This window comes from Somniosus microcephalus, chromosome 9, assembly GCF_052327205.1.
Source record: "Somniosus microcephalus isolate GS21.2 chromosome 9, FLI_Smic_1.0, whole genome shotgun sequence".
In the NCBI taxonomy this organism is placed as follows: domain Eukaryota; kingdom Metazoa; phylum Chordata; class Chondrichthyes; order Squaliformes; family Somniosidae; genus Somniosus; species Somniosus microcephalus.
Window position 1 is genome coordinate 141,653,473 of NC_140995.1, and position 22,243 is coordinate 141,675,715.

The 22,243-nt window shown below is 44.0% G+C and overlaps 1 protein-coding gene across 2 annotated transcripts in view; it reads right to left on the reverse strand.

Moving 5' to 3' along the window:
- Positions 1-22,243, reverse strand: part of dcbld1 (discoidin, CUB and LCCL domain containing 1) — a 173,691-nt gene that overhangs the window by 40,326 nt on the left and 111,122 nt on the right. For both annotated transcript variants that reach the window (XM_085997338.1, XM_085997337.1), the window contains 3 exons: positions 19,051-19,266; positions 2,753-2,874; positions 1,948-2,095 (listed from right to left, as the gene is read on the reverse strand). In XM_085997338.1, the coding sequence (XP_085853464.1) occupies positions 1,948-2,095; positions 2,753-2,874; positions 19,051-19,266 (486 nt within the window). The remainder of the gene's footprint in view (positions 1-1,947; positions 2,096-2,752; positions 2,875-19,050; positions 19,267-22,243) is intronic.

Here is a 22,243-nt window from a genome sequence, read left to right on the forward strand (position 1 = left end):
TCCCAGTAGTGGTGTGGAGTGTGGGATCAGCTCCCCTTTCTGCCACCTGGTGAGAGAGAGGCCGCCCTCCAAAAAACAAGCTCTGATTCCAATGTCAGCACGGTTGGGGGGGGGGGGGGGGTGATGGGGAGGGGGAGGGGGCAGGTTCCTGTTCCTAAAATTAATCCCGCTTTTGGACTTAATGCCATTGAGGCATGTGGTGGGGGGGGGGTGGTGGTGCTGAACAATGGCGGAAATCTGCTGCGAGCCATGTGAATCCTGGCAACAGTGGAGGTTGGCCACAAAAGACACATAATGTGGGGGGAAGGGTTGAGCCACAAAACACAAGTTCAGGAGGGGGCACTGAAAAAGCCATGAGGGTGACTGGGCAGGGGAAATGGCCATAGAATTGGGTGGGGGACAGTTTTGACTGCGACATATCACTTCAAACTTCTTACACAGCCAGTGGAACCCAAGTACTCAACTCCGATAAGGATAGTTCCAGAGGAAATAAATTCTCAGACCCACAAACAAACAACAAAGGCAGGGGAGAGTTCCAAACTTGTGGTGGAAAGTGGAGGCGTTCCTTATAACTGAATGAATGCTTAACCTTTTTCTGAATTTGGAACTTTATCTGAATCTATCCCTTTTAATATCTTTAAAGAAGCTGTTAATCTAGCACCTATGTCTCTCATTACTGGAAAGACACTTGGTGGGCACAGTGGGACACTGTGTGCTGACTCATGTCAGGACTTTACAGTTAGAGCTCTGTTCTTTCAAATGTTACACAACAAGTCAACACTAAAGCTGCCCATCAGCGCGCCACCTACCGGTGTAGCTAATACTACAAGTAAATGTTGACACGTTGAACTTAATTCTGCCATAGACCGAGCCCGACACAGAAGTTTTCAATACATTTTGAAATGGAATGTTTCAACCCACTCATCAATGTTAAATATATAAATAGAATTTTACTTGGATTTATTACTGAAATAAGTTAAATAGATAATAAAAGAAGCATCAAAACAAACTTCACTCAAGAATCTGTGAATAACAATTTGGACACAGTGGGGTCGATTTTAACTGTTCCCACCATGTGGGACATGGCGGCAGCGGGTTGGCCGCCTGTTTTACACCCCACACGATTTTCAATAGAAAGGAAAATCCATCCGGTGGGGTGCAAGATAGGCGGCCAATCCACTGCTGCCCATTACAGTTAAAATCAAGCCCAATGATTTTCTCATCCTTTGGATTTCTGAAAATCCCTCGGGAACCAGATTCAGACACTACTGCTGAGCTGAGTCAGAAGGGTGCTGAATAACTGAGGGTATAGAATGTTTATCAGGGTTTCTGATTCAGGGTTACATACCATTTCATGAAGAACACAGATAACAGCTAAAGACTGCTGAGTTTGTCCTTTCTTAGACCAGAGGTTCTTTGCTGTCATCGTACAGTAATTAAGTTATCCAGAGAATATTCAATTGATATTATGCTTAGTGTATTATTTCAGTAGTGATTTCCACAGGTCACTAAATGGAATAGGGCATGTGAGGAGACAGGACAAAACCACTGGCACATTCTGCGAAACCAAAATAGAGTTGGAATGAGTCACTGCACCGGTCATCTGCAGCTGCGTAATTGACTACAATTGATCATAAACTTTTTCGATTAATTGGTTGTAAAGTGCTTTGGGACTTCCTGTGGATGTGAAAGACATGATATAAATGCAAATTCTTCCTTTCTAATGGTCTATGAATGGCACGTTATTGAGTCATGAGAACATTCACACTGAAGGATTAAATTATTATTATACAAGCACTGCAGGTTTATTGATAAAAGATTAACTGGAAATTTTTAGACACTATACATCATAATATATTGATAATTTTGGTTGAAAATGTCCAGTAAATTTCATGCCAATATGCCTTTCACGTTACGATTTTCAGATTTGAATCAAAATGTACTCACATCGTACTTGCTGGCATCCTATTAACTCCACTTTAATGGCTATTCTCTGATTCCATCTTTGTGGAATGACACGCACATAACGTGCCATGATGGCAGGGATGAAATTATTGCGGGTCAATTGACTGTAATCAGTATTGCCCTCAAATATCTGCAATTAATATTTATCATGTTACCTTTTAAGAGAATAAAACATTTTAAACATGCCCTACATATAGCCCCACTATCACTAAGCATCAAACACTGGCAGCTATAGCTTTAGGACACAATGTTTACCTGCCTTTGTTTATAACGGTTCAGTATTTGAAAATTTAATACATAATAAATGCCCTATTTGGTGCAAATATATATTTAAAAAGTGTTTTTTGAGATAATACTCAAGCAAAATGTGGTTAACTTAAACAATGAACAGCTATGACAACAACAAAAACAACAACTTGTATTTATATAGCGCTTTTAACATAGTAAAACATCCCAAGGTGCTTCACAGGAGTGTTATAAGATAAAAAAATTGACACCGAGCCACCTAAGGAGAAATTAGGGCAGGTGACCAAAAGCTTGGTTAAAGAGGTAGGTTTTAAGGAGCGTCTTAAAAGAGGAAAAGGAGAGGCAGCGAGATGGCGAGGTTTAGGCAGGGAATTCCAGAGCTTAGGGCCCAGGCAACAGAAGGCATGGCCACCAATGGTTGAGCGATTATAATCAGGGATGCTCAGGAGGGCAGAATTAGAGGAGCGCAGATATCTTGGGGGGTTGTGGGGCTGAAGGAGATTACAGAGATAGACCAGCTGAGATTTCCAAACGTGCTTACCCGTTCAACATTGTTGCTTTCTTTGTATACCTTCCATTTTTGACCATCTTTGCTGGAGGACACCTTATAAGTCTCTACATAAAAGAGAAAACGTGGCAGTGTGGAACCTGTGGTTATGATTCCTGAAGAAATGACAAAACAATATAAATATCCTATTTTCGTTGACAATTACTTTTTGTATAAATATATCCATTAAGAATCCGCAGGCTTCACAATATGAATTAGAAGATAGAAAAATGTGAAATTTTAATTTTGGATTATTTAGAAGACTTACAATGGAGTCATGTTGCATAAAGAATTATCCTCAGATTCCAAATAAAATACAGTAATGAAGTAGTTACCAATTGCACCCTTGACCTTCTCTCCTCAAAGACCCAATTCTGAACTCATTGCATGATTAGCATATAGCAACCCAGTCCCAAGTCAACTGTACTTTCTTCATACTGTCCACATTCTGTTCTAAATTTGGCTCAACTTCCAATAAACCATTACACATCTATTCCAACACACACTCTAGGCATTTTTTTGTACAGTGCATGCTGCATATTATTTGGAAAGGGAGATTGGGAGAGGAAGGAATTGATAGTCAGTTTAACTACTTAAGCATTGTTTAAAATAAAAACATTACAAAGTTAAACATTTTTCCAAGCTCAATTTCTGAAAGATTACTTGTTTTTTTTTTTAAATGCTGGAAATCGGAAACAAAAACAGAAAATGCTGGAAACACGCAGCAAGTGAGGCAGTGTTTAGAAAGAAAGGAAAAAATATGGATGTTTCAGGCACAGAATATATTTTCTGTTTTTGTTTTAGGAAATAGTTTATAGTTTTGCAAAAAACTTAGGCGAAACAAAATATTTTAGAACAGAAACAGTATATTTAAAAGTTGAATTATTTGACAGATAGCTTCCCGTGTTACACAGAATTAAACAGAAATGACAACATAGAAACAAACTATTCGACCCAACCAACGTGTGTTTGTATTTATCCGCCACATAAACAGTGGTCCTGATCCCATGGTCCTGATCCCACAGACTTTCTCGGTACCCATATCCCTTTATTCCCCTTTTCTTCAACCACCTACCAAAACTTTTGTTAAACATTGATGTGGTTTTGGCTCTAATAACTCACTCCAGTAGTGTGTTCCACAGCCTCACAACCAATGTTCTCCATAAGCTGCGCAGTTGCACGGCGCTCTGAAGGTCCTGCACAGCCGGCTTTTAAATAGGAAAACCGTGCACGTGCGGTATTTTGAATGGGCCGCGTTGCCCGTTAAAGGGGCCGCATGGCCCCACAAAAAATTACAGGGAACATTGCTCACAACCCTCTGTGTAAAAATGTTTCTCATGCTCTCTGTCCCAATTCTCTTTGATTTAATATTGTTTACGTCACCTTGTTCTGGATCCCCTCAATCACTGGGAACAGTGTGTTTCTTTCTACTCTTTTCCACCCGTTCATATAGTTGGCTTCAAATCACTATATAGTATGGCAACATTATGAGAATAATGCAGCAGTTTCATTATTGCTGTGAAACTGCTAAGTTTGCAAAAAAAATGCAAACATCCCAGAACACAATACATCTAATGCACTGTTGTACAACGCCCATATTTGGTCGCAATTCAGCCACTCTGCAATGCTTGGTGCAGTAGCAGGACATGACTCCTAAAAAGGTAGCAGGTTTACAGGTTAGCCATCTATTTAAATGACAATATGATCTGCAGTGGGATTGTTCACAGACAAAAATAAAAACAAACTCGTACATCACCAACTGTGTAGGATCTGAAAGATGATTTTGAACATTTACTGTGGGTCCACTTGTTTATCTGTTACTGTAATACAGCAAATTTACTGAAGCAATATATTACATGACTGACATGAAGTGAAGAATATTACACAACTCAAGATATACGCCTCACAAATAATATTTCTAATGGTATTTATCTATCATTTTACAAAAACCTGCTTAAGAGTCAAGTAAGAGAAGTTGTTCTTCCTTTCCCAGAGTCTCTCACCCTGCTATTTATAATAAAAAAGCCAACTCAACCTCTCACATTAGATGTACAGTTTTTGCTTATGATGCAAATAATTTATTTATACTTTCCAACTGCCTTCAAAGAATTGCCTTTTTTTGTTGTTTGAATAGCAGAAGAAATGTCTTCGCCAATTTACTTCCCATTCTCCTCAACACAGCCCAGAGACATTTTTCCAGTAATGCCAACCCCACTGTCTCATAAATCGTGAAACAAACTCTTAAAAATCATGAGATGGTATTTTTTTCCTGACCCGACCCCTCGCTGAACTTTGCTGCCGGACAGGCAGTACATTCCATGACCTTTGTCCCTGGACAGAAAGCGCATTTGGTCGTCATTGATTACTGACATAAGAAGTTAAGAAATAGGAGCAGGAGTAGGTGGATTGGTTGCCCTGCTGTCACGTCACTCGCAGGCTGGTCTCGCTCTGCATTTGACCATTACTCTTTCTGGAACATAACCTTTTCCAGCCCTACCAGCCTCCAAAATCTCTGCGCTCCTCCAATTCGGGCCTCTTGCGCATTCCTGATTTTAATCGCTCCACCATTGACGGGCATGCCTTGAGCTGGCCACACTCACTCTACCATCCAATACAAGAGGCAACCTTTGTTGCCCCCAGGCAGTTTAAATTTTTCAGCAGACAGATGTGCTAATTGGGTTAGCCTGTAGAAAGTGAGGTGCCTCAACATTTCTAAAAATGTAAACCTGACACCAGAATTCTGATTTTCAAGAGTAAGCTCCAATTTTCCCCACTTTTATATTATTAAGGTTATTATCTTTAAGCAGCAGTGAGACTAAAATCATAAATCCACCCCTCGTGCAATATTGGACTTAGTAAACAGTAGCTAATAAAATTAAGTTAAACTTGTGTCAATCACTCTTCTTCCCTCTGCTAAAATGCTTCCTTGCCTCGCCTAATGACTGAAAGCCAGATCTTACAAACCCATCTGCAGTAGGATAATTTTATTTTAAAAAGCGGATTCACGTACAGCTCAAAATTGTTTCTCATTTCCTCTCCTAAAACAGGTCACTGTCATCTGACATCAACAAAGTACCTTCTTACTCATCTGTTGCAGGTAAAACTCGGCGACTCACTCACCTGTAATAGGTTTAATAAGATAAGGTACACTTGGTATCTACTGATCTCTCCCACCAATTGAAAAAAAAATGTTCCTGGGATGTGGGCGTCGCTGGCAAGGCCAGCATTTATTGCCCATCCCTAACTGTCCTCGAGAAGGTGATGGTGAGACACCTTCTTGAACTGCTGCAGTCCGTGAGGTGAAGGTACTCCTACAGTGCTGTTTGGGAGGGAGTTCCAGGATTTTGACCCAGCGACGATGAAGGAACCGCAATATATCTCCAAGTCAGGATGGTGTGTGACTTGGAGGGGAACTTGGAGGTGGTGGTGTTCCCATGCGTCTGCTGCCCTTGCCCTTCTAGGTGGTAGAGGTCACGGGTTTGGGAGGTGCTGCCAAGGAAGCCTTGGCGAGTTTCTGCAGTGCATCTTGTAGATGGTATACACTGCAGCCACGTTGCACCGGCGGTGGAGGGAGTGAATGTTTAAGGTGGTGGATGGGATGTCAATCAAGTGGGCTGCTTTGTCCTGCTTGCTGTCGAGCTTCTTGTGTGTTGTTGGAGCTGCACTCATCCAGGCAAGTGGAGAGTAGTCCATCACACTCCTGACTTATGCTTTGCAGGTGGTGGAAAGGTTTTAGGGAGTCAGGAGGTAAGACACTCGTCGCAGAATACCTAGCCTCTGACCTGCTCTTGTAGCCACAGTATTTATGTGGCTGGTCCAGTTAAGTTTCTGGTCAAAGGTGACCCCCAGGATGTTGATGATGGGGGATTCGACGATGGTTATGCCGTTGAATGTCAAGGGACAGTGGTTAGACTCTCGCGTATTGGAGATAGTCATTGCCTGGCACTTGTGTGGCACAAATGTTACTTGCCACTTATCAGTTCAAGCCTGAATGTTGTCCAGGTCTTGCTCCATGTGGGCATGGACTGCTTCATTATCCGAGGAGTTGCGAATGGAACTGAATATTGTGCAATCATCAGCGAACATCCCCACTTCTGACATTATAATAGAGGGAAAGTCATTGATAAACCAGCTGAAGATGGTTGGGCCTAGGACACTGCCCTGATGAACTCCTGCAGCGATGTCCTGGGGCTGAGATGATTGACCTCCAACAGCCACAACCATCTTCCTTTGTGCTAGGTATAATTCCCCCCGATTCCCGTTGACTTCCGTTTTAAGAGGGCTTCTTGATGCCATACTTGAGCAAATGCTGCCTTGATGCCAAGGCATTCACTCTCACCTCACCTCTGGAATTCAGCTCTTTTGTCCATGTTGGGACCAAGGCTGTAATGAGGTCTGGAGCGGAGTGGTCCTGGCGGAACCATTTGATTTGAAAGCTTTGTCCAGCCCTGTAGTGGTGGCCAGCTGCACTGATCTGGCCCACTTTGATTTGCTCGGTAGTGCCTACGGAGGTTCTGTAACATAGCCCCCGAAACCGTTGCACCAAAGGAGAAGGGGGGACATGCTGCCTTCATCACCATGGGAACTAGACGATTTCTTTTTTCTGTCCTTTAAGCGTAAACCTTGCTTAGATGGCCGGTCCAACTCTGCTTAATTATCCAAGTGGTCTGCACAGAGCGGGATTAAACAGAGTGGACTTGAACAGAGTGTTTTTGGGGGGAATTTGGAAAGAGTGGGAATTTCTGGTAAGTATTGGATAAGTAGAAGCTGTAAAAAGTGAAATTTAGTTTAAGATTTTGATTTTAACCTAGACTTTAAAAAACTGTAGTTAACAGAAGCTGCCTGCCAGTGGCAGTTAATTGTCAGTCAACTGTAAGTGCTCGTCTTGAATCGGGGATAATCACCAGGAGCAGGAGAGCTGAGTCAACACTTGTAAATTGGGAGAGGCTCCTAGTGTATAAAAGTAAACATTTCTGCAGAGCACAGAGCGGTCTGCACAGAGTGATATTAAATGGAGTGAACTTGAACACAGTTTTATTTGGGAATTTGGAAAGAGTGGGAATTTGCAGAAGAGGGGGAAGGAGTTGCTGCTTTTTGCCTGCACTACTTGTAATGCTTTGTGTTACAGGTAGATATTTAATTTCAGTACCCTTAACTTAAGCTAGATCAAGTAAGTAGTCAGGAAACTGCACTGTAAACTAAGTTACCTAATTACAAATTTAATTAAATAAAACAAGGTCATATAGGGGTGGCAGAGCAGGTGGTGTGCCACAACTGCAACATATGGGAGTTTGTGGCGCGCATTGTGATCCCGGCCAACCACGTTTGCAGTAAGTGCCTGCATCTTGAGGAACCTCAGCTCAGAGTTCTTGAGCTGGAGTCTGAGATGCAGACGTTGTGGGGCATCAGGGATGGGGGAAGAGTTACCTGGACACTTTGATCCAGGAGGCAGTCACACCCCTTAGGTTAGGTAGTGGTACAGGTCTGGTTAGTGGTCAGAGACACGAGGGTGTGACTGCAACTCAGGCAGGTAAGGGGACCCCAGGAGCAGTGCTGGAGGACCCTCAGCCTTTGCCCTTGTCCAACAGGTATGAGGTTCTTTCTGTCTGTGTGGATGAGGGAAAAGCCTGCAGGATGGATGAGCAAGCTGACCATGGCACCAAGGTGCAGGAGGCCATTCAAGTGGAGGGGGGGGCGTAGTGAAAGGGAATGTAGTTGTGGTAGGGGACAGTATAGTCAGGAGAATAGAAACAGTTCTCTGCAGCTGCGATCGAGAGTTCTGAAGGTTGTGTTGCCTGCCCGGTGCCAGGGATAAAGATATTTCCTCGCGGCTGGAGAAGAACTTGGAGCAGGAGGGGGAGGATCCAGTTGTCATGGTCCACGTAGGAACCAACAACATGGGTAGAACTAGGAATGAGATTCTGCAGAGGGAGTTTGAGGAGCTAGGATCCAAAATAAAAAGCAGAACCTCAAAGGTAATAATCTCTGGATTGTTACCTGAGCCACACACAAATTGGCAGAGGGACAAACAGATTAGAGGTTTAAATGCGTGGCTCAAAAAGTGGTGTGGGAGGAAGGGGTTTCAGTTCATGGGGCACTGGCACCAGTATTGGAGAAAGAAGGAGCTGTTCCATTGGGACGGGCTCCACTTAAACCGGGCTGGGACCAGTGTCCTGGCGAATAACTAGGGCAGTAGACATGGCTTTAAACTAATGAAGGGGGATGGGAGGATTCAGGAAAGAGTAAATTTAAAAGCAGCGAGAGAAATGTCAAGACTCTAGAGCAGAGTAGAGTTTTGGGTAAAAATAAGCAGAGTGGGTCAGGAAGGGACAGAGAGAGTAACAAAGGCAATATGGCATCAGTGCCTAAGGTGACATCAGGGGAAAAATAGAAATGTCAAAACTAAAGGCACTATATCTGAATGTGTGAAGCATTCGCAACAAAATAGATGAATTAATAGCGCAGAAAGAAATTAACAGGTTTGATCTAACAGCCATAGCAGAGACGTGGTTGTAAAGTGGCCAAAGTTGGGAACGAAATATTCCAGGATACTTAACTTTTAGAAGAAATAGGCAAAATGGAAAAGGAGGGGTAGCCCTGATAATAAAGGATGGGATCAAGATAGTCGAGAGAAAGGATCTTAGCTCCAAAAATCAAGAAGTAGAATCAGTTTGGGTGGAGCTAAGAAACAGCAAGTGGCAGAAAACATTGGTGGGAGTTGTTTATAGGCCCCCAAACAGTAGTTGTAATGTAGGGCAGGGTATAATCAGGAAATTAGAGGCACATGTAACAAGGGTAATACAGTGATCATGGGGGACTTTAGTCTACATATAGACTGGGCAAACCAAATTTGCAGTAATAGTGTGGAGGACAAATTCATGGGATGTGTGCAAGATAGTTTTCTAGATCAGTATGTTGAGAAGCCAACTAGGGAACAGGCTATTTTAGATCTAGTATTGCGCAATGAGAAAAGGGTTAATTAATAAGCTTGTTGTAAAGGAGCCTTTAGGGAAGAGTGCCCATAATATGATATTTTCTATTGAGATTGAAAGTAATTTAGTTAAATCTGAAACTAGGGTCTTAAATCTAAATAAAACAAACTACATATGTATGAGGGGCAAGTTGACAAAGGTAGATTGGGAAACTACATTAAGCGGTATGATGGTAGAGAAGCAATGGCTAGCATTTAAAGAATTAATACATAATTTACAATAAATATACATTCCTTTAAGGCACAAAAAACCCACAGGAAAAGTGGTCCAACTATGGCTAACAAGAGAAGTTAAAGATAGTATTAGATCAAAGGAAATGGCTTATAATTTTGCCAAAAAGAGTAGTAAACCTGAGGATTGGGAGGATTTTAGAATTCAGCAAAGGAGGACCAAGAAATTGCTTTTATAGGCACGTAAAAAGGAAAAGATTAGCAAAAGTAAATGTGGGTCCTGTAATGTATATACCTTTAAGGGGGGGGAACTATGTTTTACAGCTCATGTATACTGCAGTACCGGCAGTGACCACACCTGTATATAGCACTGAGTAGTAATCTGTACAGATCAGTTGCAGTGTGAGCCACGTTGAGTAAACACCTGTTGTACCGTTCTCCGCAGTCTGTGTCTTATTATACACGGACGCAACATTGGTGACGAGGCAGGTTCGAACCTAACTGCAACTCTGCATCACCTCCCGGGAATTCGTTCCTGGAGATCAGTGGATTGGAGGTCAAGGCCAGAGACTCGGGCGTCAACCACGGGCAACCGCCCAGTCATCCAGCAGAGACTCGAGAATTGCGGGGGAGGCTGTCGAGAGCCAGGCTTGGCTTTCCAGTCGAGGTGGTCCAGCAAAACGGGCTGGCAACAGGTAGTGCACAGACCCTTCCCGGACAGCGGCGGGCTAGAGCCTGACCGAGCGGCACAGCAAAGGGCCGAGCAGCATCGACGGGGGAGAGCGAGAGAGGGCAGAGCGCACAGGGCGCAGCCGGTGTTCAGGGGCCGAGCAGCGTCAGAGAGGGAGAGAGAGACACGCAGAAACCCGCGAGGCGCCGCCATTGCCACGAGGACCGCCGAGAGCGGCGTTGGCAGCAGCGCAGGAGAAGCGCACGAAACCTACAGGGCACCGCCATTGCCACGAGAACCGCCGGGAGCGGCATTGGCAGCAGCGAGGGAGGAAGGAAAGCGTGGGAGACGCCATTTTAAGCCATTGGGAGCCGCCATTTTAAACCACACCCAAAATGCCGAAGAGTGGCAGTATCACCGCATTTGACAATGAAGTCGAAGATTGGACTACATATGTCGAACGAATAGAGGTGCACTGCAAGGCAAATGAGGTGTCAGATGACAAGAAAGCATCGGTATTGTTAAATTTAATGGGTGCAAAGACGTATGGTTTATTACAAAATCTAGTAACCTCAATGAAGCCAATGGAAAAGAGTTTTGAAGACATAGTAACGATACTAAAGGAACATTTAAATCCCACACCGCTGCTGATAGCAGAAAGATTCAAGTTTCACAAACGGAACCAGCATAAGGATGAAAGCAATGCTGATTATTTAACAGAACTGCGCAAACTATCGAAACACTGCCAGTTTGGAGCGGGACTGGCAGATACCTTAAGGGACAAGTTTGTGTGTGGGCTTCAAAGTGAAGGAACCCAGAAACGGCTTTTATCTGAAAAGGACCTTACGCTGGAAAAGGCTTTCAGCAGTGCAGTATCATATGAAGCAGCAGCACGGGGCGCTGCAGAGATACAACAGAGACCGCAAGAATATGGAGCAGTGTAGTGCTATCGCTGCGGCAGAACAACACACGACCAGAATGATTGCTGGTTCAAAGACAGTGTGCAGACAGTGTGGAAAAGTAGGACACATAGCACAAGTTTGCAGGTCGGGAAAGAAAACCAGCAATAAGAAACCTACCAAAGGAAAGTACAAGAAGGTACATAAGATGACGGAGAATAGTTCAGACGAACAAAAGAGTGATAACGACTCCAAAAGCAGGGAACTGAGTTGTCTGAAACTACATAATGCGATCACAACGGAGGATCACCGAACCATTTGGGTCACTCTCAAGTTAGCAGGAGTCCAGGTAAAGATGGAATTGGACACAGGATCAGCCCTAACAGTCATAAACCGATGGGACTACGAGCGGCTATTCTCACACATACCCTTGAGAGACACAAAAATTATTTTGTACACGGGGCAAAAAGTCTACCCCAAAGGAAAAATAAGGGTGACCGTTATATATAACGGTAAGGAAACACCAAAACTAGACCTGTATGTATTGCAAGATGGAGGACCACCATTACTGGGACATGAATGGATCCGGAAAATACAACTGGATTGGCATTCCATACAGGCACTGACTGTGGCTGACAAAAAGGATGACGACGTCACACCTGGGCGACTGTCAAAGATCCTAACTGATGCGAAAGAAGTGTTCCAGCAAGGACTCAGAACACTAAAAGGCATGACAGCAACGATTAAAATTGAAGAAAACGCAAGCCCAAAATTTTTTCAGGCCAGACCGGTGCCTTATGCGATCCGCCCAGCTGTCGAAGCAGAGCTGGAGAGTCTGGAACGTTCAGGTGTACTGCCCAAGGTAGACTGGAGCGAGTGGGCTACACCCATCGTCCCTGTGATGAAAAAGTCGTTGAGCAGCACGCCTGGGGAACCAAGAAAGGTTTGCATCTGTGGGGACTTTAAGGTAACAGTGAACCCGGTCCTTCACACCGTACAATATCCACTTCCGCGGATTGAAGATATTTTCGCCTCGCTATCTGGAGGGAAACGCTTCACTAAGATTGATCTGGCCCAGGCGTATCTGCAAATGGAGGTGGTAGAAGAAGCATCAAAAAAATACCTCACAATCAACACCCATAAAGGTCTCTACGAATACAACCGGCTGGTATTCGGGGTAGCATCAGCTCCGGTTATTTGGCAGAGGGCAATGGAACAAGTCCTGGGATCCCAGGGACCCAGTGTTATTTGGACGACATCCTGGTCACGGGCGAAAATGACAGTGATCATCTTGCCAACCTGGAGCAGGTGCTCACTAGATTGCAGGAATATGGGCTCCGAGCTAACCGCCCCAAATGTGAGTTTTTAGAAAACAGATCTCGTATTGTGGCCACGTTATCGATAAAGAGGGGTTACATAAGTCCCCAGAGAAGATTGAGGCAGTAGTCAAGGCTCCAGCACCGGAAAATGTGTCACAACTGAGGTCGTTCCTCGGGCTGGTAAACTACCACCATAAGTTCTTGCCAAATTTGTCTACAATACTACACCCACTGAACACCCTACTGAAAACTGGGGTGCCATGGAAGTGGAGTGATGAATGTAGACGAGCTTTCCAGAAGAGCAAAACACTAATCACATTGAAAGAGGTATTGGCCCATTACAACCCAGCATTACCAATTCGGTTGGCATGTGATGCGTCACCCTACGGCATTGGAGCGGTGCTGTCGCACAAATTCTCGGATGGCTCAGAGAGGCCAATAGCCTTCGCGTCACGATCACTAACCTCAGCCGAGTGTAACTACGCCCAGATTGACAGGGAGGCCCTCAGCCTAGTGTGGGGAGTGAAAAAGTTGAATCACTATCTGCATGGGCAGAAATTCACCTTGCTGACTGATCACCAGCCTCTTGTCTCCATTTTTAATCCGAAGAAGGGCGTTCCGGTGATGACTGCGCAACGACTACAAAGATGGTCACTTTTTCTAGGGGCGCACCACTATGAGATTGAATATAAGGGCACGAAACAGCATGGAAATGCTGATGGGCTATCACGCCTGCCACTGCCTACTGCGGAGGAAGCACCAGCAGTGGATCCTGTCGAAATATTCCATTCGACTATAGTTGAATACCTACCGGTAACTAACGCTTGTATCGAAAAGGAAACCCGAAATGACCCGACACTGTCTCAGGTATATGATTTGACGGTGAAGGGATGGCCAGCACATGGCGACTCACTGTTGCCAGCATTCTCGACAAGGAGAGAACAGCTGTCAGTGTGCCGGGGGACCTTGATGTGTGGATCCCGAGTGGTAATTCCACCCAAGTTAAGGGATAGAGTGCTGAATGAGCTTCATGAGGGTCATCTGGGAGGGGTAAAAATGAAAAGCCTAGCCAGGGCTTGTGTGTGGTAGCCGGGAATCGATAAACAAATCGAGGACCTGACCAAGAACTGCTCAGGATGCCAGAAAGTCCAAAATGCACCACCACAGGCCCCTCTACACCCATGGGAGTGGCCTTCATCTCCATGGCAATGGGTCCATATTGATTTTGCTGGTCCATTCATGGACTCAATGTTTTTAATAGCCGTGGATGCGCACTCGAAATGGCCTGAGGTCATCAAAATGTCCTCCACCACCACGGAGAAAACTATTGCAGTCCTACGGACCATTTTTGCCAGGAATGGCTTGCCAGAACAGATTTGCTCCGACAACGGACCACAGTTTGTGTCCGAAGAGTTCCGGAGGTTCTTGAAAAAGAATGGGGTAAGGCATTACACATCTGCCCTGTATCATCCAGCCACAAATGGATTGGCCGAGAGGTTCGTACAAACCTTTAAGAAGGCAATAAAGGCTATGTACAATGACAGCGTTCCGCTGCAGCACAAGGTGGACAATTTTCTGTTCGCCTACCGGAATGCGACACATGCAGTCACCAACCAGGTCCCAGCCATGATGTTCTTTAACCGAAGGTTAAGATCTCGCCTGGATTTGCTCAGACCAAACGTACGAAGAGATGTTGAGAGTAAGCAATTCCAGCACATCCATGAGAAGCCAACAAGGAGCTTCAATGTAGGGCAACCTGTCTTGGCCCGTGACTACCGAACAGAAAAATGGCAGCCAGGAACGATATGCACACGGCAGGGCCCACTAATGTACACAGTGGACATTGGGGAGAGCATCGTGAGACGCCATGCTGACCAGATCCTAGAGTCACAGGAACAAGTCAACCCCATGCCTCGCCCATACGTACCTGGTGATGAACCCGACGTATAGGTCGCATCTACCCCAGAAACAGTAGCATTGGAAGCTGATGAACCAACCGACGACAGAGGGCCAGAATCGCCTCCGCACCAAGAGCAAGACACTTGGGAAAGGCGCTATCCAGAAAGGATCAGGAAGCCTCCCCAAAGACTGAATATATAAATAGACTATTTTCAGCTAATGTTGCATGTTAAAAGTGTTAATTGTAATTAGTTTGATATTTAATTGTTAAATGAGTGTTATGGTACTGTTAATTTAAAAGGGGAGGAATTGTAATGTATATACCTTTAAGGGGGGAACTATGTTTTACAGCTCATGCATACTGCAGTACCGGCAGTGACCACACCTGTATATAGCACTGAGTAGTAATCTGTACAGATCAGTTGCAGTGTGAGCCACGTTGAGTAAACACCTGTTGTACCGTTCTCCGCAGTCTGTGTCTTATTATACATGGACGCAACAGGTCCCTTACAGGCTGAGACAGGAGAAATTATAATGGGGAATTATAAATGGGGAATAAAGAAATGGCAGAGAAATTAAACAAATACTTTGGGCGCGATCTTGCTAGCCTTCATGCCATCTTGCCAGGAGGCGGGTAGCCGACCCGTGGTGGGTCCCATCACCTTGGAGGCGGGAAGGGGATTAGTGCCACTTATTTGCCTGTTAACAGGTAGTTAACAGGCAGATAAGACGATTATCCCCATTTTGCCCACACAAGTGCGGGCTTCATGAAGGCTCCGAACCCCGCCAGGGTCCCATGGTGAGTAGTGGGTCTATGGGGGTCTGCGGGGTGCAAAAGTGCACTGTGAAGGTAAGTGATGGGTGCAAGTGTGGAGAGGTGAGTATGTGAGGTAAGTGGAAAGTGTTAGAAAAAGTTTACTTACCTGTGTTTCTTCCTGCAGGCTTCAAGAGTTGGGTATGCGGAGAGTCTTGCACCTCCGCGGCAGAGATGACAGATGGCCGTTGCATTCTCCAATGCAACAACCATCTAATTTCTGCAAAAGAAAGAGGTTTGATGAGGTCTAGAATTCAAGAACTCATCAAACTACAGAGATTGTCAGTGTTTGACAGCTTTACAGAGCTGTCAAACGATGACAATTCATCTGTCAAAAACTTTTGACAGATGAAACGTCATACGTTGACGTTCTCGGTAACTGGCTTTCCCTTAATTGGACTGCTAAGCCCGCTGGGCGGGCTTAACAAGGTCAATCAAGGGAAAATAGCATGGGTTGGCCACAAGTTGATGGAGGCAGGACTGAAACCCGACAAGTGGGAGTCCCGCCTCCAAAAGCTCCCCATTGGCAAAATCCAGCCCTTTGTGTCTGTCTTCATGGATGACGATGCAAAAAACTTGCCGGAAATGGAGGAAAACCAAGGGTCTCGCGAGAATGAGTAACTGAAAGAAATGAGTACAGGAAACTTTGTGCTATCCGGCACCCATGGGACCGAGCTGCTGCCGTTGCCTCAAAACTGCCGTACTCTCCAGAGTTAATGTTGAGAGATACGGAGATTCTTATCTCCGTATTTGACAACAAACACTGTTGCTTAGCAACAGCTTCTAAACACTCGGGTGTGGCCCTAAAGCTCTGTAGCTGAAGCTGTTGCTATAGCTACAGACTTTGCACAGCTTGACTGTTCAAACAAAGCAAAAAAAACAAACAAGAAGAATAAAAAACGGCTGCTGATTTTTGCCGGTGGCTCCAGATTGCCGGATAGCTCACCTCCGGATAGCACAAAGTTTCCTGTATTAGTAAAAAAAGATAGTACTGGAGAAATTAATGAGAATGAAAGCCGATAAATCCCCTGGGCCTGATGGCCTACATCCTAGGGTTTTGAAAGAGATGGCTATAGAGATGGCGGATGCATTGGTTGTCATTTTCCAAAATTCCATAGATTCTGGAACGGTTCCTGCGGATTGGAAGGTAGCAAATGTAACCCCACTATTTAAGAAAGGAGGGAGTGAGAAAACGGGGAACTACAGACCAGTTAGCCTGATATCAGCCGTAGGGAAAATGCTAGAATCTATTATTAAGGACGTGGTAACAGGGCACTTAGAAAATAATAATAGGATTGAACAGAGTCAACATGGATTTATGAAAGGGAAATCGTGTTTGACAAATCTGTTAAGAGTGTTTGAGGTTGTAACTGGCAGAATAGATAAGGGGGAGCTAGTGGATGTGGTGTATTTGGATTTTCAGAAGGCATTCGATAAAGTGCCACACAATAGGTTATTAAACAAAATTAGGGCTCATGGGATTGGGGAGTAATATGCTAGCATGGATTGAGGATTGGTTAACAGACAGAAAACAGAGTAGGAATAAACAGGTCATTTTCGGGTTGGCAGGCTGTAACTAGTGGGGTACCGCAAGGATCAGTTCTTGGGCCTCAGCTATTCACAATCTACATCAATGATTTGGATGAGGGGACCAAATGTAATATATCTAAGTTTGCTGATGATATAAAGTTGGGTGTGAATGTAAGTTATGAGGATGATGCAAAGAGGCTTCAAGGGGATATAGACAAGCTAAGTGAGTGGGCAAGAACATGGCAAATGGAATATAATGTGGAAAAATGTGAAGTTAACCACCTTGGCAGGAAAAATAGAAAAGCAGAGTATTTTTTTAAATGGTGAGAGATTGGGAAATGTTGGTGTTCAGAGGGACCTGGGTGTCCTTGTACACGAATCACTGAAAGTTAACATGCAGCATGTTACGGCAAGCAATTAGAAAAGCAAATGACATGTTGGCCTTTATTACAAGAGGATTTGAGTATAAGAGTAAAGACGTCTTACTGCAATTATTTAGGGCACTGGTGAGACCAGACCTGGAGTATTGTGTACAGTTTTGGTCTCCTTCGTCAAGGAAGGGTATACTTGCTATCGAGGAAGTGCAATGAAGGTTCACCAGACTGGTTCCTGGGATGGGTTGATTGTCCTTTAAGGAGAGATTGAGTAGACTGGGCCTATATTCTCTAGCATTTAGAAGAATGAGAGGTGATCTCATTGAAACATACAAAATTCTTACAGGGCTTGACGGGGTAGATGCAGGGAGGATGTTTCCCCTGGCTAGGGAGTCTAGAACCAGAGGTCACAGTCTCAGAATAAGGGGTCGGCCATTTAGGACTGAGATGAGGAGAAATTTCTTCACTCAGAGGGTGATGAATCTTTGGAATTCTGCACCCCACAAGGCTGTGGAGGCTCAGTCATTGAGTATATTCAAGACAGAGATCAATAGATTTTTGAATATTAAGGTAATCAAAGGATATGGGGATAGAGCAGGAAAGTGGAGATGAGGTAGAAGATCAGCCATGATCTTATTGAATGGCAGAGCAGGCTCGAAGGGCCAAATGGCCTACTCCTGCTCCGATTTCTTATGTCGGCATTCAGAGCACCTCAAACATTGGTTCCTACACTAAAACTCTTCCAAACACGACCCCCAATGCCAAATTTCTATTGATGACTTAAAACGTGTGAGAGACTCTTTCCCTGGTGCCCATCAGTGAATCAGCGAAGACGACTGTAACAATCAGGAATTCCACAAAGTGAACATGTTGACTTCCGCACCCAATTCTCTGATCCATGCTCCATTGTGTTGGGAGGGAAGCCTTTCAAAATTTACTGTAAAATGGCAAATATTCATTTTGACCCCAGCCCTCCCACCAAATTGAATATAGGCCTTTTTCGGTATCAATTTCTACTATGAAGAGTAAAGCATAGTATTGCATTTTGTCATATTTTGACAGGAGCAGAAACTAGTTACATCATGGCACTGGTAAGAGCCAATGCTATGTATGCTTGAAATGAGGGTTCTTTGAAATATTATCGCATGAAATTCCTGGGTCTGTTATTTTAAAGGTTGAATTTATTTTAAATTAGTTAATGACTCTGTTAAAATAGCAGACAAGAGGATTTCATTCAATCCTATTTTAGGGTGACACTTTCAAAAGATTTTATTTATTCCCAATTCTCATTGACCAAATGAAGACATTTGTTCCACGCTGAAGCAAAATTTGGTTGCTATGAACTACCAGGAAAATATTAATGAGTGCAGCTATTATACAGTCATGTAAGCAGCATCTTTCTCAGCTAATTTTAGGAGCACAGATGTTGACACTGGGCAAGAATCTACATATTTTTAACATCTTGTTAGTATGGAAGAAAATATTCATTGAGAGTAATGCTGTAAAATGTTGTAATATGCCCTTCATCAACCACATCTGAACTAATCTGAAAACCAGTAATAATCTAAAAAATATTAAATGAACTCATTATGCATAATTAAAAAAATAATTGGCTTATAACTAACCTGTGAGGTGGTACTTCTCCCCCAAATCTATTTCAAGCCATTGCTGGCTATCATCAGCAGCAGCAGCCCATCCAGGTCCTTGAACATTAAGCCGTGCTTTGTCTGGTGACCAATTGACAATTTGACCATTTTCATCTGTCCATTGCCAGGATGATGTAGCATTGATCTGGTGTTCTGCAATGAGGCCCAATTCCATTCCTAATGGTCGATTACAGCCTGAGAAAAGGCAAGGATATGTTTATTTTTGAGGGCTGGGTGACACAGTGTATGAGAACACTGTGGGACTAGGGTTAAAAAGAAAACATGGACTTATGAGAATCAGCCACGCTGGATTACTTTAATTGAATCTGGTTTTAACCCCATATGTACCAATAACAAGAAAGAAAGCCAATAATAAATATATCATCGAAAAAATGCTCCACATTCACCACATCACTCCTCCTCCCCCAATAGCTCCCCCACCTGCAAATTTGACTTTGCTTGGGAGGACTGTATACACATCATAGTAGAGATTCGTGCTAAGCCTCCAGGGTTTGTGTTTCACGGGCTGTATGGAAGTTGGCCCGAGGGACACGGGATTCCTGCACATTGCTTTTGCCATGATCTCGAATACAGAGCAACAAAGGCCATGGTTGGTGCCTGGTTAGCACATTATCCATATTTGCCTGTTGGATCATGTGAACCCCTGTATCCTTCTCTTGAACGGGTAAGCCATTAGGCTAACTCATCATTTATGAGGAACAGTGTGAAATCACTTACATGCCATATTGGACACCACCCAGTGACCGAGAACATGACTCCTGGATAATACAACTCTTTAAATCTGGACAGTGCTGTAAAGTCTGAGCTCTCTACAAGCCGCTCTGCCAATCCCTTATGTTGGGTCAGCTAGTGGTAGTTCCTCTAGTCCCATTTGGCTTGCATTCAGGAAGACCAAAGCCATTGTCTTCGGTACATGCCACAAACTCCATTCGCTTTCCACTGATTCGATCTCTCTTCCCGGCAACTGTCTAAGGCTGACCAAGTCTGTTCGCAAACTTGATGTCATATTTGTTCATGAATTGAGCTTCCTACTTCATGTCCGTTCTATCATGAAGACTGCCCATTTCCACCTTTGTAATATCGCCCGTCTCCGCCCTTACCGTAAGTTATCTGCTGCTGAAACCCTCATTCATGCCTATATCACCTCTGGACTTGATTATTTCAATGCACTCCTGGCCGGCCTCCCTAGTTCTACCCTCCCTATACTTGAGGTCATCCAAAACTCTGTTGTCTGCATGCTAACTTGGAACAAGTCCCGGTCACCCATCTCCCCTGTGCTTGCTGACCTACATTGACTCCCAGTTAGTCAATGCCTCGATTTTAAAATTCTCATCCTGGTTTTCAAATTGCTCCATGGCCTCGTCCCTCATCTCTGTAATCTCCTCCAGCCCTATAACCCCACCTAGACCTTTGACGCTCCGCCTATTCTGGCCTTTTGAACATCCCCGATTTTAAATGCACCACCCATTGGCAGTCGTGCCTTCAGTCTTAAGCTCTGGAATTCCCTCTCTACATCTCTCCGCTTCTCTTTCCCCCTTTAAGATGCTCCTTAAAACCTACCTCTTTGATCAAGCTTTTGGTCATCTGCCCTAATATCTCCTTATATGACTCGGTGTCAATTTTTTTTTTTATACCACTCCGGTGAAGCGCCTTAGGGCCTTTAAAGTAATAAAACGTCCCATGTAAATATAAGTTGTTGTTGTTGTTTTCCTCAGCTAGCCAATAACTAGTGATATTTGGTGTTTAAGACTTGCAGCTGCTTCCTACACCTCTACTTACTCTGCTCAGATGAGCAAAGACAAGAAATAGGAACAGGAGTAGGCTATTTGACCCTTCGAGCCTGCTCTGCCATTCAATAAGATCATGGTTGATCTTCTACCTCATCTCCACTTTCCTGCACTATCCCCATATCCCTGTATTCCCTTAATAACCAAAAATCTATCGATCTCTGTCTTAAATATACTCGACTGAGCCTCCACAGCCCTCTGGGGCAGAGAATTCCAAAGAGTCACCACCCTCTGAGTGAAGAAATTTCTCCTCATCTCAGTCCTAAATGGCCGACCCCTTATTCTGAAACGGTGTCCCTTTGTACTAGACTCCCCAGCCAGGGGAAACATCCTCCCTGCATCTACATCATCAAGCCCTTTAAGAATTTTGTATGTTTCAATGAGATTACCTCTCATTCTTCTAAATTCTAGTAAATATAGGCCTAGTTTACTCAATCTCTCCTCATAGGACAACACCCCCATCCCAGGAATCAGTCTGGTGAACCTTCATTGCATTCCCTCTATGGCAAGTATATCCTTTCTTAGATAAGGAGACCAAAACTGTACACAATACTCCAGGTGTGGTCTCACCAGGGCCCTATATAGTTGTAGTAAGACGTCTTTACTCTTATGCTCAAATCCTCTTGTAATAAAGACCAACATACCATTTACTTTCCTAATTGCTTGCTGCACCTGCACGTTAGCTTCCCGTGATGCGTGTACAAGGACACCCAGGTCCCTCTGAACACCAACATTTCCCAATCTCTCACCATTTAAAAAATACTCTGCTTTTCGATTTTTCCTACCAAGGTGGTTAACTTCACATTTCTCCACATTATATTCCACTTGCCATGTTCTTGCTCACTCACTTAGCCTGTCTAGATCCCATTGAAACCTCCTCACAACTTACATTCCCACCCAGCTTTGTATCATCAGCAAATTTAGATATATTACATTTGGTCCCCTCATCTAAATCATTAATATAGATCATGAATAACTGAGGCCCAACATTGATCCTTGCGGTACCCCACAAGTTAGAGCCTGCCAACCCGAAAATGACCGGTTTATTCCTACTCTCTGTTTTCTGTCCGTTAACCAATCCTCAATCCATGCTAGTATATTACCCCCAATTGCATGAGCTCTCATTTTGTTTAATAACCTCTTGTGTGGCACCTTATCGAATGCCTTCTGAAAATCCAAATAAACCACATCCACTGGTCCCCCCTTATCTATTCTGCTAGTTACAACCTCAAAAAACTCCAACAGATTTGTCAAACATGAGCTCGCTTTCATAAATCTGTGTTGACTCTGCCTAATCCTACAATTATTTTCTAAGTGCCCTGTTACCACGTCCTTAATAAAGATTCTAGCATTTTCCCTACTAC